Source organism: Tachyglossus aculeatus, chromosome 11 (assembly GCF_015852505.1).
Source record: "Tachyglossus aculeatus isolate mTacAcu1 chromosome 11, mTacAcu1.pri, whole genome shotgun sequence".
Lineage (NCBI taxonomy): Eukaryota > Metazoa > Chordata > Mammalia > Monotremata > Tachyglossidae > Tachyglossus > Tachyglossus aculeatus.
In genome coordinates, this window is record NC_052076.1 from 49,350,995 (window position 1) to 49,367,674 (window position 16,680).

The following is a 16,680-nucleotide window of genomic DNA, read 5'->3' on the forward strand; positions in this document are numbered from 1 at the left end:
GCGTTTAACCAGTTGATTAATCTCTGTGGTGAACTCACACGGATCCCGAGCGGCCAGTGCAGCCGGCTTCCTGCCAATCGGCCCTCGTGGCCTTTTCTGAGAAGTCCCTTTTATACGGGCAACTCGGGGGCACCAGCTTGATCAGCGGCGTTGAGGCGCTCCGAACTGGAGGCGAACTGCTGTACTTGAAGCTGCTGTGTTGGCAGGGTAGATAGGACACGGCCTCTTTCTTAGTTGTTGCCATCTACTGTTTTTTTCCCGTTTCCTCCAGCCTCTCCATACCTTCCCTGACTCCTACAGATCCACGCAGGCTGTGGCAAAGGAGGACGTTCCTCTTCCTCGGCCGGGCTCTTCTCCTGTTTGTTAGGGCCTGCGGGTTTCAGATTCTTTAGCCATTAGAGGGTGGGAGGCGCTTTTTTTCAGTTCAGGCAACCCAGGAGAAGTTCCTGGCTCCTCCTTGGTCTTTCCTTCCAAACAGTCTTGTCCTCCTCGGGAGGATCTGTGTTCGACCCTGAAATCCAGAAACCGCCTGCCTTAGGCCCCTTCCTGAGAGGGGGCTGTCCAGCCGATGACTTCTCCATCTGTTAAGCGTATTAGATAATCATTGACCCTGAGAGTTAAAAGGCGAATAATGGGAGGGGACATTTTAAGGATCATTTAATGCTTCAATAGGAATGAAATGTGCCAAAAGGGAAGTGAGAACTTGGTGCTCTTTTTTTCTTTTCACGTGAACTTAAGTGTTCCCCAAGTGCCGCTAGTAGCACTGGTAACTGCATCAAATCCCAGACTTCCCGGCAAGATGATCAAGGGGAGGGGGGCGGGAAGCCTTTTCTCCAGTCCCTCTCTGGCTTTTGTAGCTTTCTGCTTTATTGGAATGGGTGTTTCTGGGCAAATTATCTTGAGTTTAGCAGAAACCTCACCTAGCCAACCTTTTCTAGCTTCAGCTTCTCCTAGATGAAAGCTTGAGAGTGACTGAGTCGCCCGTCTCGAGGACCAAGTCTAACCAAAGCCATCCCTAAACCCACCCGCATCCCGGGGGGCGGAGAGGGAGAGTGGGTCAACTCAGCTTGGATACTTAAGTTATTTTGTATGTTTTTTTGATTTTTTTTTTTTTTTGGTTTTGTTTTAAAGTAAAAAAAACAAACAAAAAAACCAAAAACCAATCCCTGTTTCATGCCAGGGAAGAACCTTTATACAAGATGAACACACTGGGTTTTTCTCTTCTCTTTTTTAATGAGGATTTTAAGGTTTTTTCAGATTTCGTACTCTACAGTGATTTGTAAATGTATTTATTTTTTACCTGTTTTTTCACTTTTCAAAAGGTCAATTTTTTATACTTCAGTGTATTTGTCAAAATAAAAACGTTTGTGCACAGGAGCACTGATCCTGGTGTCTGAGCCATCCTTTACCCCGGTCAGAGGGGGCAAAAAGGCCCCCACCTTAGCGTGGAACCCAGACCACCTAGATGAGGCGGGGCTGCAGAGCCACTAAGTAGATCGGGAAACCCCATGATCAGCACAGTAGCTACATCATTAGCAAGTTTTACACAGTACTGGTGCTTTTCAACCAGGTGGAATCTGTGAGTGGCCCCCCACTCTAGTGGCTTAAAGGGTCCAAACCTAAAACTGGTTCACTTTTCTCCAGCGGGCGCTGAACTCTGGCTCCCCGACTTTCAGTTCAGAAGTTCTCCAAGGGCTCTAACCTTGTCTGGACCTGGCCAGGGCTGAAATCCCTCTATTTAGGTATAAAATCCGGCCAGGCTCCAGTGAAGGCCAACTTCAGCTGCACCTCAGCGGGGAGGTGCCTTCCTCCTGGGCTTGGTAATAAAAATGGCTCAACATCAGCAACCCTCCCATCCAATTTATTAAAGTAAGAAATGATACATTATCAAATGAGACATCAACAGTGTCCTCATTGTAGACTGCAAAACAGTGATTTCAACTCACTGCTCCCGGTCCTCCCCCCGCCTCCCAGCACCACGGCACTTCCAAGCTTGAAGAGTTTTGAGCGGGAGGTCCGGGGGGATTCGAGGCTGGTGAGGGGAGGGCAGCCGGCCGAGGACCGTACTCCCCAGCTCTGACTTCCCGTAGGATTAAACAGGAGTGGGTGGGCCGCTGGCCTCGTGAGCACGGGAGGAGCAAACTAAAACTAAGGGGGGGGGGGGTCTTGGGGAAAGGGGGGGGTCCTATCCACCAGCCCTCTGACCTGGAGGGGAAGGGAGGAGAGGGGGTTCGAGCGGAGGGTTAGGCGGGAGTCGCTGCTCTGTACAAAGCAAAAAGAATAATGTTTTGTTCCATTTTGAACACTAAATGTATAATAAAAGGCAGCTGCCTGGGCTTCTCTGGGATTGTGGAGATGGTAGTTCAGCATGAGCTGGGGCTGGCAGGCCTAGGTGTCCCTGAGGAAGAGTCCAGGAAAACAAATCCGACAAATTTAGTAAGAAAGACGGAGTTCGGCAGAAGGCAGTGAGAAACGAGCGTCGGCGGCCCTTGGAAAAAACCAGGATCCTTTCTCTCGGCTCCGGGGGGCCGGGAGCGCCCGCCACGGTCCGTGTCCCGGGAGCAACACGGAGATCCCATCTCCAAGACACAGGCAGAGGACAGAGGTGGTTCCCTTGAAATCAAGCCCGACTGTGGCCTTTAGGGTGTGGTATCTTCACGTCCTCCGTCTGCCCCCAGAATTGCAGCTCTGCCCAGAACCTTAGTGTCTGGCAGCCTGGAGGGGCGGCGGCGGTCTCTACAGTGGCAATATTCCGTTGGAGTAAATTGCACCCAGGGGGCCGGTGGGTCTGGGGAAAGAGGGCGGGTTTGTGCCCAAAATGCCACCAGCCCTAGGGAAAGGGGCGATAGTCTTAACCACGGGGCCATTCGCTCTGGGAAAGGCAGCTGGGTTGACACCTCCGGGACCGCCCGGTCTCAGGAAAGGGGTTGGAGTGGGGCCCAAGGGGCCAGCAGCTGACCGGGGAAAGGGAACTTGACCGGCACCTATCGGCCCTCCGGCCCTGGGGAAGGCGGCTGGACTCGGGCCTTGGGGACCAACAGCTCGGGGGAAGGTGCCCATGGGGCCGGCAGATCGTGGGAAGGCAGATGGACTTGGACCTTGGAGACCGGTGGACCGTGGGAAGGTACTCGGGGTGGGGCCCTGCGGCCTAACGGACCGGGAGAAGGTAGCTGCGTTTGGAGCGAGGGGGCCGGAGGGCTGGGGAAAGGTACCTGGATTTGGGCCCATGGGCCCGGCTCCCCTCGGAAAGGAAGCCGCGTTTCCACCCATGGGGCCGGCCGCTCTTGGAAAAGGAGCGGAACTAGGACCCACGGGGCCGGTAGCTCTTGCCATGGGGGCTGGGTTCGGGCCCGGAAGGCCACCTACTCTGGAGCCGGGACCGGAAGGCCCGGCTGCCCTGGCCATAGACGTCGAGTTTGAGCCCAGGATTCCGGCCGACTGGGAGAAAGGAGATGAATTGGTACCTAGGAGGCCAGCTGCTCTGAGGATGGGGGCGAGGTCTATGCCCAGAGAGGCAGACGTTCTCAAGTCCAGCCCGGAGCCGGTGCCCAAGGGACCCCCGGTCCTCGGGTTGGGACCGAGCCCCGCGGCCAAGGGGACGTCGGGCCTGGGGTTGGGACCGGAGCCTGTGCCCAAGGGACCCCCCGCTCTGAGGTTTGGGCCTGGGCCCCGAAACACGCTCGCCCGGGGGTTGAGAGGGGGACCTGTGCCCAGGCCGCCTGGCCTCGGGTTGGAACCGGCTCCCGGGCCCAGGATGCCGCCCGCTCTCGGGTCCGGACCCGAAGCCAGGCGGGCGCCAGCTCTCAGGTCGGGCCCCGGCCCGGGCCCCAGACGGCCGCCGGCCCTGGAGTCTAGACCGGGGCCCGCCGCGCCGAGAAAGCCTCCCGCCCTGGGGTCAGGACCCGGCCCGGAGCCCAGGAAGCCCCCTGCTCTGGGGTCGGGCCCGGGCCCCGAGCCCAGGCGAGCCCCAGCCCCGCTGCCTAGGAAACCACCCGCCCTGGGGTCGGAGCCGCGACCAGTGCCCAGGAAGCCCCCGGATCTGGGGTCAGGGCCTTGCCCGCCGCCCAGGAAACCGCCAGCCCTGGGGTCAGACCCGGGACCGGCGCCCAGGAAGCCAGCCGCCCTAGGGTCAGAACCCGTGCCCGTGCCGAGGAAACCACCGGCTCTGGGGTCGGGACCGGGACCCAGGTGGCCGCCGGCCCTGGGATTGGGTAGAGGCCCCGTCCCCGAAAGCCCGCTCCCTCTAAGACCGAGAGCTGGGCCTGTGCTCGCGAGGCCGGCGGACCTCGGGAAAGGGCCCGAGCCCGCACCCAGGCCCCCACCGGCAGGCTGGGCGAAAGGGGCCGGGTTCCTGTTCATGGGGTTAGTTGGGAACGCTGCTGGATTTGAGGCTAGCGGACCCGAAGCCTTGGGGAAAGGAGAAGGGTTCCTGGCTAGAGGGCCGGTAGGTCTTGGGAAAGGCCCCAGATTTCCCCCAAGAGAGTTGGCTGCCATCAGGAAAGGATCGGGCTTCCCAGCGTTCAAAATGGGAGCCATAGGGGAACCCAGGACACCATCCATCCGTCCTCTGGGCGGCAGCGGGGCACGAGTCCACGGGGTCGGCCGCTCTCTAGAAAAAATCCTGGGCTCCTTCATACTTTCTTGGGGACGTTAGTGATGATGGGTTTCGGGCGGGTTTTGAAGAGAATCTTGTTCTTGATTAGCGCGGTCACTTCGTATCGGGTTGACGGCTCTCTGCCACTGTCATCACACCCCAGCTCCCCTGCACCGCATTTGATCAGAACAGCAAATGGCTTCTCCAGCCGGATAATTTTCCCATACAGGATATGATGCCCCACAATCAGAACCGGAATTCCCTTTGGGAAAAAAAACAAAGACAACACACGCCTGAAGTCCACAGCAAGTCAGACCCTTCAGGCGATCGATCCCACAAGCTGCTGAAGCACTCTCATTCTGCCCACTCATTTTCCTCGGCTCACCTCTCCTCGGCGGCCACCGCTCGCCACTTCTCAGAGTACTTTAAACTCGCCCACTCGGCACCTCTCAGGCCCACAGAAAGAAATCCCAGTGCATTTCCCCATCTACGAGATAAATCCGGCAACTTTCAAATACGTGCCTCCTTCGGTTCCCGGCAAGCCAGACCGGACCTCTACGGAAAGGAGAGGAGAGGGGAGGGGAGGAGGAGCACAGGTGGATTCCTGAGGACATAAGCCAGACCTCACATGACAAAACCTTAGGGCAGCCCCCGCTTTTGGTTCTGGGAGGGCCATTTTGGTCTAGTCGATTTTCTGAGGTTTTAGGCAAGGTAAGGAAAGGCCCCCTCACCTCGATGGTGTAATGCAGGTCTCCCAGGAGGTTTCCAGCTAATCCGGAGCTGTAGCGAGCTTCGATCTCCCCCTGCAGTTCCATCAGCACCCATTCTGCCAGGCCTCCAGCCCCAGTACTGCAAGCAAAGGGCTGGTGGTTACAATATTTTTGAGGGGTGAGGGCAGGGGGGTGCAGTATGTTGGAGTAATCAGGGGCACCACCATACAAGGCCCAGAGGTACTCTTTCTCAACCAAGAGTTCTTAGGAGGATGGGCAGTGTTAAGAACTGAATCGGAGGTTGTGATGCAAGGATCTGTGCAAATGCACTCGGGGATCCTAGCTCTTTGAAGAAAACGTCAAACCTCTCCATCTTCAACTGCTCACCCTACCCCGAAAGGACTCCGATTGCGCTCACCTGGAAATCACGATCTGCACCATGGGGACTTTCCTCTAGCCGGCAGATTGGAGACAAGCTGAAAAGAGAAAGGAAGAGATTTATTACAAGACTGCCCTCAGGGCTCCCTTCTCTTCCAAAGCACACCCCTGCTACCCCCTTATACCATCCCAGCGAGTTGCTATTCCACGCTACCAAGCCACTTCTCCTCTCACAGGTTAAAGAAGGTGAGCCTCGTTTCTATTTTCCCAACCACCGTGAGTAGACGTGAACTGGTCCTCCGTTACATTTGGGATGCTTCTTCGACATCCAAGATCCACCTATTCCCTGGGCTCTCAAGCAAAGTGAAGGAGAAACCCAAGGCAATCAAACTCCACTTCTGATTAGTGGAGGCTTTTTGTCTTAGGGTGCCGGAGTTGCAGGGAAACTTCCTCAAAAGGTCAACTGGATCCATACTGAGCTAGGAATTATAAACAAACCCGGTGAATGTTCTCATGGACACAGGGTGGTTTAGCTTTGGAAGAGAGGGGTCTCTTCCATGACAGCGTTCACATTATTGGGCTGAAGACTATAGGGAGGGCCCGTTGGTTTCGACTGGGGTGAGCCTAGAGGTCCCACCGTTGGAGAAAACCCAGAGACTCAATAGGACGTGGGCGGGGTGGCAGGAATGGGCTCCGGATTAAATGTAGCCTCTCCTGGGTAGAGCAAGCCCCCTTTTAAAGGCTTTTTCTGGTGAGTTCTGATACGGCTTTGCCATCCTGTGGCTAACTGAACAACTTCGCAACACGTTGTGGAGCCTTTGGGCTCAAGTGGACGGAACCTCGCTTACCGGACAGACTTTTGGTGGGAAGAAAGCCCCACCTGAAAAATGGACAACGAAGGAGTTTGGGGCTGAAACCAGAGAGTTGGTAGGCCGCTACGGGGTAGTCTACGCAAAACTGGGAGGCAGCGACAACCTCAAGGATCCGAGCTTAACAATGAGTTAAGAAGCTAGGTTCTAGACTGTGGGCTCGCTGTGGGCAGGAATGGATCTGTTCGTTGTTATACTGTACTCTCCCAAGCGCTTAGTACAATGCTTCTAGACTGTGAGCCCACTGTTGGGTAGGGACCGTCTCTATATGTTGCCAACTTGTACTTCCCAAGCGCTTAGTACAGTGCTCTGCACACAGTAAGCGCTTAATAAATACGATTGAATGAATGAATGCTTCGCACACAGTAAGCGCACAATAATTACTATCGAATGAAGGAGGTCTAGGCATCGACTTCCAACGTGCCGCTAATATTAGCCAGGGGAGAGAGCCAATAGTTTTGGAGCCTTGCCCCATCACCCCCACCTCTGAACCTGCCCCAGGAACTCTGAAGTTGGCTCACCTGCCCGTTAGACGGATCGCGCTTCGGATGAGCTCTCCCAAGGGCTCTGCACCCAGTAAGCTCTCAATAAATACGAGTTGCATGGGGGGACCCGAGTGGGTGTTGTCTGCACGGGGTAAGACTAACTTTCCTTAGAACTTTTGTTTTAATGGTTCTAACAACGGGACTGATCCTGGCATTTTCGGTCCACAGGGCTGAAGTTATGCGGACGGACCAATCTGGTGTCTGGTCGCATCTCTGGGCCCCTGCCTTCTAACCAGCCCGGCTCCACCCGATTGACAGCTACTGACTGGGCAGTCAGAGGGCTCTGTTCTGCCTATGCCCTTCTAATGCCAGGGAACTGGCCCGCTAGAAAAGCAGAACATTGGCAAACTATCCCGCAGCCTTCCCGAGTGGCCAAAGGCATCAGGGTTCAGAGTTCCGAGGGTGGTTTCAGCCGTGAGATCGGTGGTACGGGACTCCCACAACGCTGTCATTGTTTCTACCTTGCTAGTGTTAGAGTGTCATGTACCACTAGGCTTGCCAAGAAAGAGAAAAATTAATTTCAAAAATACACTTGCCTCAGACGGTGTCTAGTATGACCAACTATAAACCAAATGTGAAGCAAAGAAAGTAAAGGGCAGTTAATCAGCTGCCCTTTACTGAACATCCTGAAGAAAAAAAAAATTGCAAACAGGTAATGTTGGCCGATAGCTCAGTAAGAGATGTGAGCGCTTCCACAGAAAACTCCTGCCTCTATCAACCTCATGGAACTGCATTTTTTCATCTTTCGCTTGGAAGCACTGATATGACTTTTTAAATCAAAAAAGGGATTTAATAGGGGACAATCCCCTATTGATTCCTGGACCTCACTGGACAGGAAACAGTGATGCCTGCTGGATGTTTTCCTTACTTGAGAATGAAAAATCTACCTTGAAGAGGTAACCCAGCCCAGAGAAATGAAACTAGATACAGAGATTAAAACTCCTTTTGACTACTAAGCCAGCTCACTTCCCCAACTTCCTCTAAAAAGAGAACTCCAATTTGCGAAACAATGCTTTACCTTAAAAAAAAAAAGAGGGGCTGGTTACATTTTTTGCCTAAAATCTAGATAGCTGTCCTTCATTTTCAAAGATGACACTACTTGGTCGTGGTTAGGCCCTATCTATGAAAAAGTAGGCTTAAAGATGCTTATTACCAAACTAGATGCTCCCTACACACCTAGATTAAACTTTTTTTTTGTAGTATTTAGCTAGTGGTCGTCACAGTCTTTTGACAGTTTAATTTGGATCGTTTGGCCATCGCGCTGCAATTCTCAGAGTAACGGCCATGAAGACCAGGAGGCTGAGGAAACTGGCATACTGCTCCCTTCCTCAGACAAAAATAATCATAATGGGGCCGTAGCTTACAATATGAAGAGGGCTGTGGGACTAGAAGGGAAGCTGCATGGCCTAGCAGATAAAGCAGGCAGCATGGCAGCCAGAGGACCTGGATTCTAATCCCGACACTGCCAACTTCTCAGTTTCCTCAACTACAATACTGGGGATTCAATACTTGTTCTCCCCTCTACTTAGATCATGAGGCCCAGGAGGGGCAGGGACTGCATCTGGCCTAATTAGCTTGTATCTACCCCAGTGCCTAGAACAGTGCTTGACATTTAACAAATTCTATAAAAAAGAGCCCTGCATCAGGTATATAATCCTTAGATACATAATTTTTTTGGATGCCTCCACTCTGTGGCTGGAGTCGTTATTTCTGGGGGGATCTATGCGAAGCTGCCGCTGGACAAGCAATCCTCCAACCCTGGGCAAAGAAGCAACTTAAGAAAAATTCATATGCTTCTCCAAGGGCACGAAAGCTTTAATTCAGCTTGTGGAGGGGAGAGAGGATGGAAAGAGAAAAAATATTATACTATGACAATAATGGGAACGATTTAGTTTTTAGAAGGGCATTAACATAATGTGAAATTTATAAAACTCTCTAGTATCAAAGTGAATTAAATGACCTTTTAAAAGCATTAAGGCAAACATAAAAATGTCCATTTTCTCAATCTTTAATTTTAAAGCTCCTTTTATATTTCCCCCTTCTCTACTAACATTCACATTGTAAATTCCTCTTCTAGCGGAAAATGTTCTTTCATTTTTCTGCGATCCTCTCACAAACGGGAAATGGCACTACCACTACATTCTCTCCAACGTCTTGATTTCAGGGTATCACTGAGGACTTTTTTAATAGGAATCACCACTATGGCATGTAGTCGACTTAAAGAATCTAGGTGTATAGTAGTAGCAGCAGGGGGTCTTGGAAAACAGAGTGATAACTGAGAATCAAAAACATACAGCGGACTTTTAAACACGGACAATCAGATTTCACTAGATTGCCAAGAGGTTCAGATTACGTATGTACATACCTATAATTTATATTAATATCTGTCTTCCTCTCTAGACTGCAAGTTTGTTGTGAGCAGGGAATGTGTCTACCAATTCTACTGTTTTGTACTTTTCACAAGTGCTGTATCTACCCCAGAGCTTAGGTCAATGCCTGGCACATAGTAAGTGCTTAACAAATGCCACAAAAAAAGAAGCACTTAGCACTCAATAAACACCACTGATTAAAATCACTCACGTTAGGAAGGGATGTGTGTGCTGTTTTTTGCCTCAAAAGTACTGGTAGTGATTTGCAGTCATGAGCAGTGAACTAACTGAATATTTTTTTTGCTTTCTTAAGCATTTGTGAGGGGTAAAGCATGCTCAGGAGATAGGTGGTGGATACGCTTTACTAGGGAATTGCCTGTGGGACAATCTAGATAGATGGCACCCCATCTTTAGGGGTTGTAAAGAAATGGGATGTGGTGAGAACTCATTTCACGGTGAAGTGAGGCTTCCCTCCAATTGAAGGCCAGGCCCCACTTTGGAAACAATGCTTTGGCACGTTTCAATACGGAAGGGAGGTTGTTTGGGAAAGGAATGTGGCTACTATGCCGTGCACGTGTTATTTTCCCAACACACTTTATTCGTTTATGTTGGAGCAGGCCTGTCCCATAACATTGAGAGCTGCGCAGATTGAGACTTTTCGGTCAGAGGGGTTTTAAAGGCTGCTCCAGCTCTCCTCCGTCTGCATTTCCTCATCCATCTAACCTTCTTCGAAGCAGCGCCAGCCCCTTTCACCACACTTTGCCCCCCCCCATGCTACCATCTGTGTGCCCCAATCTTTCTGCTGCAATTTTTCCTCATCTTTTCCCATGGCCTCCTTTTCCTCTGAGCCTCCGCCCCTCGCGTTCCAGCCTCCCTTTCCCGATTACCGGCCTCTCCCAACTCCGGCTGCCACTCTTTCCCGCCGACCCCTCCAGTCGCCCTTTACCTAGAGAAGCATCGTGGCTTAGCGGCAGGAGCCGGGGCTTGGGAGTCAAGAGGTCTGGGTTCTAATCCCGACCCCGTCACCTATCAGCTGGGTGACTCTGGATGAGTCACTTCCCTTCTCTGTGCCTCAGTGACCTCATCTATAAAATGGGGATTGAGACTGTGGGCCCCACATGGGACAGCCTGATTACCTTGTATTTACTCAAGTGCTTAGAACAGTTTTTGGCACACAGTGAGCGCTTAACAAATATCATCATCATTATCATTATCATTATTATTCTCTGGGCCTCAGTGACCTCATCTGTAAAATGGGGATTGAGACTGTGGGCCCCACGTGGGACAGCCTGAGTACCTTGTATTTACTCAAGTGCTTACAACAGTGCTTGGCACATAGTGAGCGCTTAACAAATATCACCACCATTATCATCATTATTATTATTCTCTGGGCCTCAGTGACCTCATCTGTAAAATGGGGATTGAGGCTGTGAGCCCCACGTGGGACAGACTGAGCACCTTGTATTTACTCAAGTGCTTAGAACAGTTTTTGGCACATAGTGAGCACTTAAAAAATATCACCATCATTATCATTATTCTCTGGGCCTCAGTGACCTCATCTGGAAAATGGGGATGAAGACTGTGAGCCCCACGTGGGACAACCTGATTACCTTATATTTCCCCAAGCGTTTAGAACAGTGCTTGGCACATAGTAAGCGCTTAACAAATACCATCACAATTATTTCTCTGGGCCTCAGTGACCTCATCTGGAAAACGGGGATGAAGGCTACGAGCCCCCCGATTACCCTGTATCTCCCCCAGCGCTTAGACCGGCGCTTGGCACATCGTAAGTGCATAACGAAATACGGTTATTCTTATTATTTCCCGCCCCGCCCGTCCAGTCCTTCCCGATTCCCTAAATCTCCTACTCCGCTCGCCCCTTTCCTGTCCCCCAGCCCCTCTTATTCCTAATAATTCTAGCCTGCGAGCCCGTTGTTGGGTAGGGACTGTATGTGTTGCCGAATTGGACTTCCCAAGCGCTTAGTCCAGTGCTCTGCCTGCAGTAAGCACTCAATAAATACAATTTGAACGAATGAGTGAATGAGCTGTGGATTTGAGGATGCCTGTCTACTTGTTCGGTTGAATGTCTCCCCCGCTTCTAGCCTGTGAGCCCATTGTTGGGTAGGGACTGTATATGTTGCCGAATTGTACTTTCCAAGCGCTTGGTCCAGTGCTCTGCACCCAATAAGCACTCCATAAATACGACTGATTGGATGAATGAACTGTGGATTTGGAGATGCCTGTGTACTTGTTTGGTTGAATGTCTTCCCCCCCTCCCCATCTTCTAGCCTGTGAGCCCATTGTTGGGAAGGGACTGTCTCCATTTGCTGCCGAATTGCAGTTTCCAAGTGCTTAGGCCAGTGCTCTGCACCCAGTAAGCGCTCAATAAATACGATTGACTGAATGAATAAACTGTGGATTTGGGGATGCCTGCTACTTGTTTTGTTGTCTGTCTCCCCCCTTTTAGACTGTGAGCCCACTGTTGGGTAGGGACTGTCTCTATATGTTGCCAATTTGTACTTCCCAAGCGCTTAGTACAGTGCTCTGCACATAGTAAGCGCTCAATAAATACGATTGATGATGATGATGACCGTCTCTGTTGCCGATTTGTACTTCCCAAGTGCTTAGCACAGTGCTCTGCATCCAGTCAGCGCTCAACAATCCTCAAAAAGCGCTTAGTACAGTGCTCTGCACACAGTAAGCGCTCAGTAAATACGACTGAATGAATGAATGAATAAATACGACTGATTGAATGAACTGTGGATTTGGGGATGCCTGTCTACTTGTTTTGTTGTGTTTCCCCCTTTTAGACTGTGAGTCCACTACTGGGTAGGGACCGTCTCTATTATGTTGCCAACTTGTACTTCCCAAGTGCTTAGTACAGTGCTCTGCACACAATAAGCGCTCAATAAATACAATTGATTGATTGATTCTAGCCTGTGAGCACGTTGTGGGGCAAGGACCGTCTCTATCTGGTGCCAACCTGGGATTTTCCAAGAGCTTAGTCCAGTGCTCTGCCCACAGTAAGCGCTCCATAAATACGACTGAATGAATAAACTGTGTATTTGGGGAATGCCTGTCTACTTGTTTTGTTGTGTTTCCCCCTTCTGGCCTGTGAGCCCGTTGTGGGGCAAGGACCGTCTCTATCTGTTGCCGACTTGGGACTTTCCAAGCGCTTAGCCCAGTGCTCTGCACCCAGTCAGCGCTCACTAAATACAATTGATTGAATGAATAAACTGTGGATTTGGGGATGTCTGTCTATTTGTTTTGTTGTCCGTCTCCCCACTTCTAGACTGTGAGCCCGTTGTTGGACAAGGACTGTCTCTGGTGCCGAACTGGGACTTTCCAAGCTATTAGTCCAGTGCTCTGCCCACAGTAAGTGCTCCATAAATACGACTGATTGAACGAATAAATAAATGAATAAACTGTGGATTTGGGGATGCCTGTCTACTTGTTTGGTTGTATTTCCCCCTTCTAGCCTGTGAGCCCATTACGGGGGGCAAGGACTGTCTCAATCGGTTGGGACTTTCCAAGCTCTTAAGTCCAGTGCTCTGCACCCAGTCAGCGCTCAATCAATACGATTGAACGACTGAATGAATGAACTTCCCAAGCGGTCAGTCCGATGCTCTGCACACAGTCAGCGCTCAATCAACACGACTGAATGAATGAATGAACTTCCCAAGCGCTTAGCCCAGTGCTCTGCACACAGGAAGCGCTCAATGAATACGACTGAATGAATGAACATCCCAAGCGCTTAGTCCAGTGCTCTGCACACAGGAAGCGCTCAATCAATACGACTGAATGAATGAACATCCCAAGCGCTTAGTCCAGTGCTCTGCAAACAGGAAGCGCTCAATCAATACGATTGAATGAATGAATTAACTTCCCAAGTGCTTAGTCCAGTGCTCTGCAAGCAGGAAGCGCTCAATCAACACGATTGAATGAATGAACTTCCCAAGCGGTCAGTCCGATGCTCTGCACACAGGAAGCGCTCAATAAACACGGCTGAATGAATGAATGAACTTCCCAAGCGGTCAGTCCGATGCTCTGTACACAGTCAGCACTCAATCAATACGATTGAATAAATGAATGGATGAACATCCCAAGCGCTTAGTCCAATGCTCTGCACACAGGAAGCACTCAATCAATACGACTGAATGAATGAACATCCCAAGCGCTTAGTCCAGCGCTCTGCACACAGTCAGGGCTCAATCAATACGACTGAATGAATGAACATCCCAAGCGCTTAATCCAGTGCTCTACACACAGTCAGCGCTCAATACGATTGAACGAATGAATGAATGAACTTCCCACGCGGTCAGTCCGATGCTCTGGACACAGTCAGCGCTCAAAAAACACGACTGAATGAATGAATGAATGAACTTCCCAAGCGGTCAGTCCGATGCTCTGCACACAGTCAGCGCTCAATCAACACGACTGAATGAATGAACTTCCCAAGCGCTTAGCCCAGTGCTCTGCACACAGTCAGCGCTCAATCAATACGATTGAATGAATGAATGAACATCCCAAGCGCTTAGTCCAGCGCTCTGCACACAGGAAGCGCTCAATCAATACGACTGAATGAATGAACTTCCCCAGCGGTCAGTCCGATGCTCTGCACACAGTCAGCGCTCAAAACACACGACTGACTGACTGAATGAATGAACTTCCCAAGCAGTCAGTCCGATGCTCTGCACACAGTCAGCGCTCAATCAACACGACTGAATGAATGAACATCCCATGCGCTTAGCCCAGTGCTCTGCACACAGGAAGCGCTCAATCAACACGATTGAATGAATAAATGAACATCCCAAGCGCTTAGTCCAGTGCTCTACACACAGTCAGCGCTCAATAAAGATGAATGAATGAATGAATGATCTTCCCAAGCGCTTAGTCCAGTGTTCTGCACACAGAAAGCGCTCAATAAAGACGATTGAATGAATGAATGAACTTCCCAAGCGCTTAGTCCAGTGTTCTGCACACAGAAAGCGCTCAATAAAGACGATTGAATGAATGAATGAACTTCCCAAGCAGTCAGTCCGATGCTCTGCACACAGTCAGCGCTCAATCAACACGACTGAATGAATGAATGAACATCCCCAGCGCTTAGCCCAATGCTCTGCACACAGGAAACGCTCAATCAATACGACTGAATGAATGAACTTCCCAAGCGCTTAGTCCAGTGCTCTACACACAGTCAGCGCTCCATCAACACGATTGAACGAATGAATGAACTTCCCAAGCGCTTAGCCCAGTGCTCTGCACACAGTCAGCGCTCAATCAATACGATTAAACGAATGAATGAACTTTCCAAACGCTTAGTCCAGTGCTCTACACACAGTCAGCGCTCAATCAATACGACTGAATGAATGAATGAACTTCCCAAGCGCTTAGTCCAGTGCTCTGCACACAGGAAGCGCTCAATCAACACGATTGAATGAATGAATGAATGAATGAACATCCCAAGCGCTTAGTCCAGTGATCTACACACAGTCAGTGCTCAATCAACACGATTGAATGAATGAACTTCCCAAGCGCTTGGCCCAGTGCTCTGCACACAGGAAGCGCTCAATCAACACGACTGACTGAATGAATGAATGAATGAACTTCCCAAGCGGTCAGTCCGATGCTCTGCACACAGTCAGCGCTCAATCAACACGACTGAATGAATGAGCGAACGAACGAATGAATGAATGAACTTCCCAAGCGGTCAGTCCGATGCTCTGCACCCAGTCAGCGCTCAATCAACACGACTGAATGAATGAATGAATGGACATCCTAAGCGCTTAGCCCAGTGCTCTGCACACAGGAAGCGCTCCATCAATACGATTGAATGAATGTAGGGGTTGAGGCTTCCTCCTCCTCCTCCTCTCCCGCCCTCGCGGGTCCGTGCCTCCGCCATGGCCCCCACCGGGCCCGGCTTCCCTCAGGCGCGCGCTCGCGCACGCGCAGGCGCGCTCCCGCCCCGGCCCGGCCTGCCGCCCGCCCGCCATTCTCCTCAGCGCGCGCCATTCTCCTCAGCGCGCCGCCCCCCCTCCCCGCCCGTTCGGGGCCTGACCTTTAATGGCGGCCGCCGACCGCGGCGCCTCGCGGCCCACGGGCACCAACCGAACCTCCCGCCGCCGTCGCCGCCGCCGCTCCCCCGGCCTGCGCACTTCCGGCCCGCGGCCCGCGCTCCCCTCCCTCCCGCCACTTCCGCTTCCGGGTCAAAGCGACGCGCACGTGGGGTGCCCCTACCAAGCGCGCGCCCCCCTCCCCTCCCCGCCACTTCCGCTTCCGGGTCAAAGCGACGCGCACGTGGGGGGGGGGCCGGCCAAGCGCGCATGCGCGCGGTCGCCTCAGCGATCGCCTCAGCGTCGAGCGCTGAGGAGGACGACGACGAGGAGGCCGCAGGTGAGGCCGCCCCTTCATTCTCCTCATCATAGGCTAGACATTACCCTATTAGGTAATTACTCTATTAGCCTTTTATTTTTGTTAGTATGTTTGGTTTTGTTCTCTGTCCCCCCTTTTAATCAATCAATCAATCAATCACATTTATTGAGCGCTTACTATGCGCAGAGCACTGTACTAAGCGCTTGGGAAGTACAAGTTGGCAACATAGAGAGACAGTCCCTACCCAACAGTGGGCTCACAGTCTAAAAGGGGGAGACAGAGAACAAAACCAAACATACTAACAAAATAAAATAAATAGAATAGATATGTACAAGTAAAATAAATAGAGTAATAAATATGTACAAACATATATACATATATACAGGTGCTGTGGGGAAGGGAAGGAGGTAAGATGGGGGGGATGGAGAGGGGGACGAGGGGGAGAGGAAGGAAGGGGCTCAGTCTGGGAAGGCCTCCTGGAGGAGGTGAGCTCTCAGCAGGGCCTTGAAGGGAGGAAGAGAACCCACTGTTGGGTAGGGACCGTCTCTAGATGTTGCCAATTTGTACTTCCCAAGCGCTTAGTACAGTGCTCTGCACATAGTAAGCGCTCAATAAATACGATTGATGATGATGATGATGAGGGGTAGGGACCATCTCTAGATGTTGCCAGCTTGTACTTCCCAAGCGCTTAGTCCAGTGCTCTGCACACAGTAAGCGCTCAATAAATATGATTGATTGGTTAAGCGCCTACCATGTGCCAAGCACTGTTCTAAGCGCTGGGGAGGTTCCAAGGGGATCAGGTGGGCCCACGGGGGGCTCACAGTCTTCATCCCCATTTTACAG

The 16,680-nt window shown here is 51.4% G+C and overlaps 3 protein-coding genes across 4 annotated transcripts in view; 1 reads left to right on the plus strand and 2 right to left on the minus strand.

Annotated features, from left to right (window-relative positions):
- Positions 1-1,200: 1,200 nt before the first annotated feature.
- Positions 1,201-4,648, minus strand: DERPC (DERPC proline and glycine rich nuclear protein). The gene has a single exon (XM_038754048.1). The coding sequence runs from the start codon at positions 4,633-4,635 to the stop codon at positions 2,737-2,739; it is 1,899 nt and encodes a 632-aa protein (XP_038609976.1). The 5' UTR covers positions 4,636-4,648; the 3' UTR covers positions 1,201-2,736.
- Positions 4,607-15,599, minus strand: CHTF8 (chromosome transmission fidelity factor 8). Its single transcript, XM_038754049.1, has 4 exons — positions 15,524-15,599; positions 5,723-5,780; positions 5,326-5,443; positions 4,607-4,856 (listed from the first exon to the last, which is right to left on the minus strand). The coding sequence occupies exons 2-4, from the start codon at positions 5,743-5,745 to the stop codon at positions 4,632-4,634; spliced, it is 366 nt and encodes a 121-aa protein (XP_038609977.1). The 5' UTR covers positions 5,746-5,780; positions 15,524-15,599; the 3' UTR covers positions 4,607-4,631.
- A 179-nt stretch (positions 15,600-15,778) lies between these two features.
- The window catches only part of UTP4 (UTP4 small subunit processome component), a 28,648-nt gene continuing 27,746 nt past the window's right edge, over positions 15,779-16,680 (plus strand). The window contains exon 1 of one of the 2 annotated variants that reach the window (XM_038754720.1): positions 15,779-15,858. The gene's annotated coding sequence lies outside the window, so the exon portion shown is untranslated. Of the gene's footprint in view, positions 15,911-16,680 lie in introns of both variants that reach the window. The other variant, XM_038754721.1, reaches the window with a different exon arrangement.

Excerpts from the sequence above, each read along its gene's own strand:
- DERPC (XM_038754048.1), bottom strand. The coding sequence starts at position 4,635 with ATGAAGGAGCCCAGGATTTTTTCTAGAGAGCGGCCGACCCCGTGGACT.
- CHTF8 (XM_038754049.1), bottom strand. The coding sequence starts at position 5,745 with ATGGTGCAGATCGTGATTTCCAG. Across the intron at positions 5,444-5,722 it reads GTGCAGATCGTGATTTCCAG|TACTGGGGCTGGAGGCCTGG; the intron begins GTGAGCGCAATC and ends CTTTGCTTGCAG. Across the intron at positions 4,857-5,325 it reads ACCTGCATTACACCATCGAG|GGAATTCCGGTTCTGATTGT; the intron begins GTGAGGGGGCCT and ends TTTTTCCCAAAG.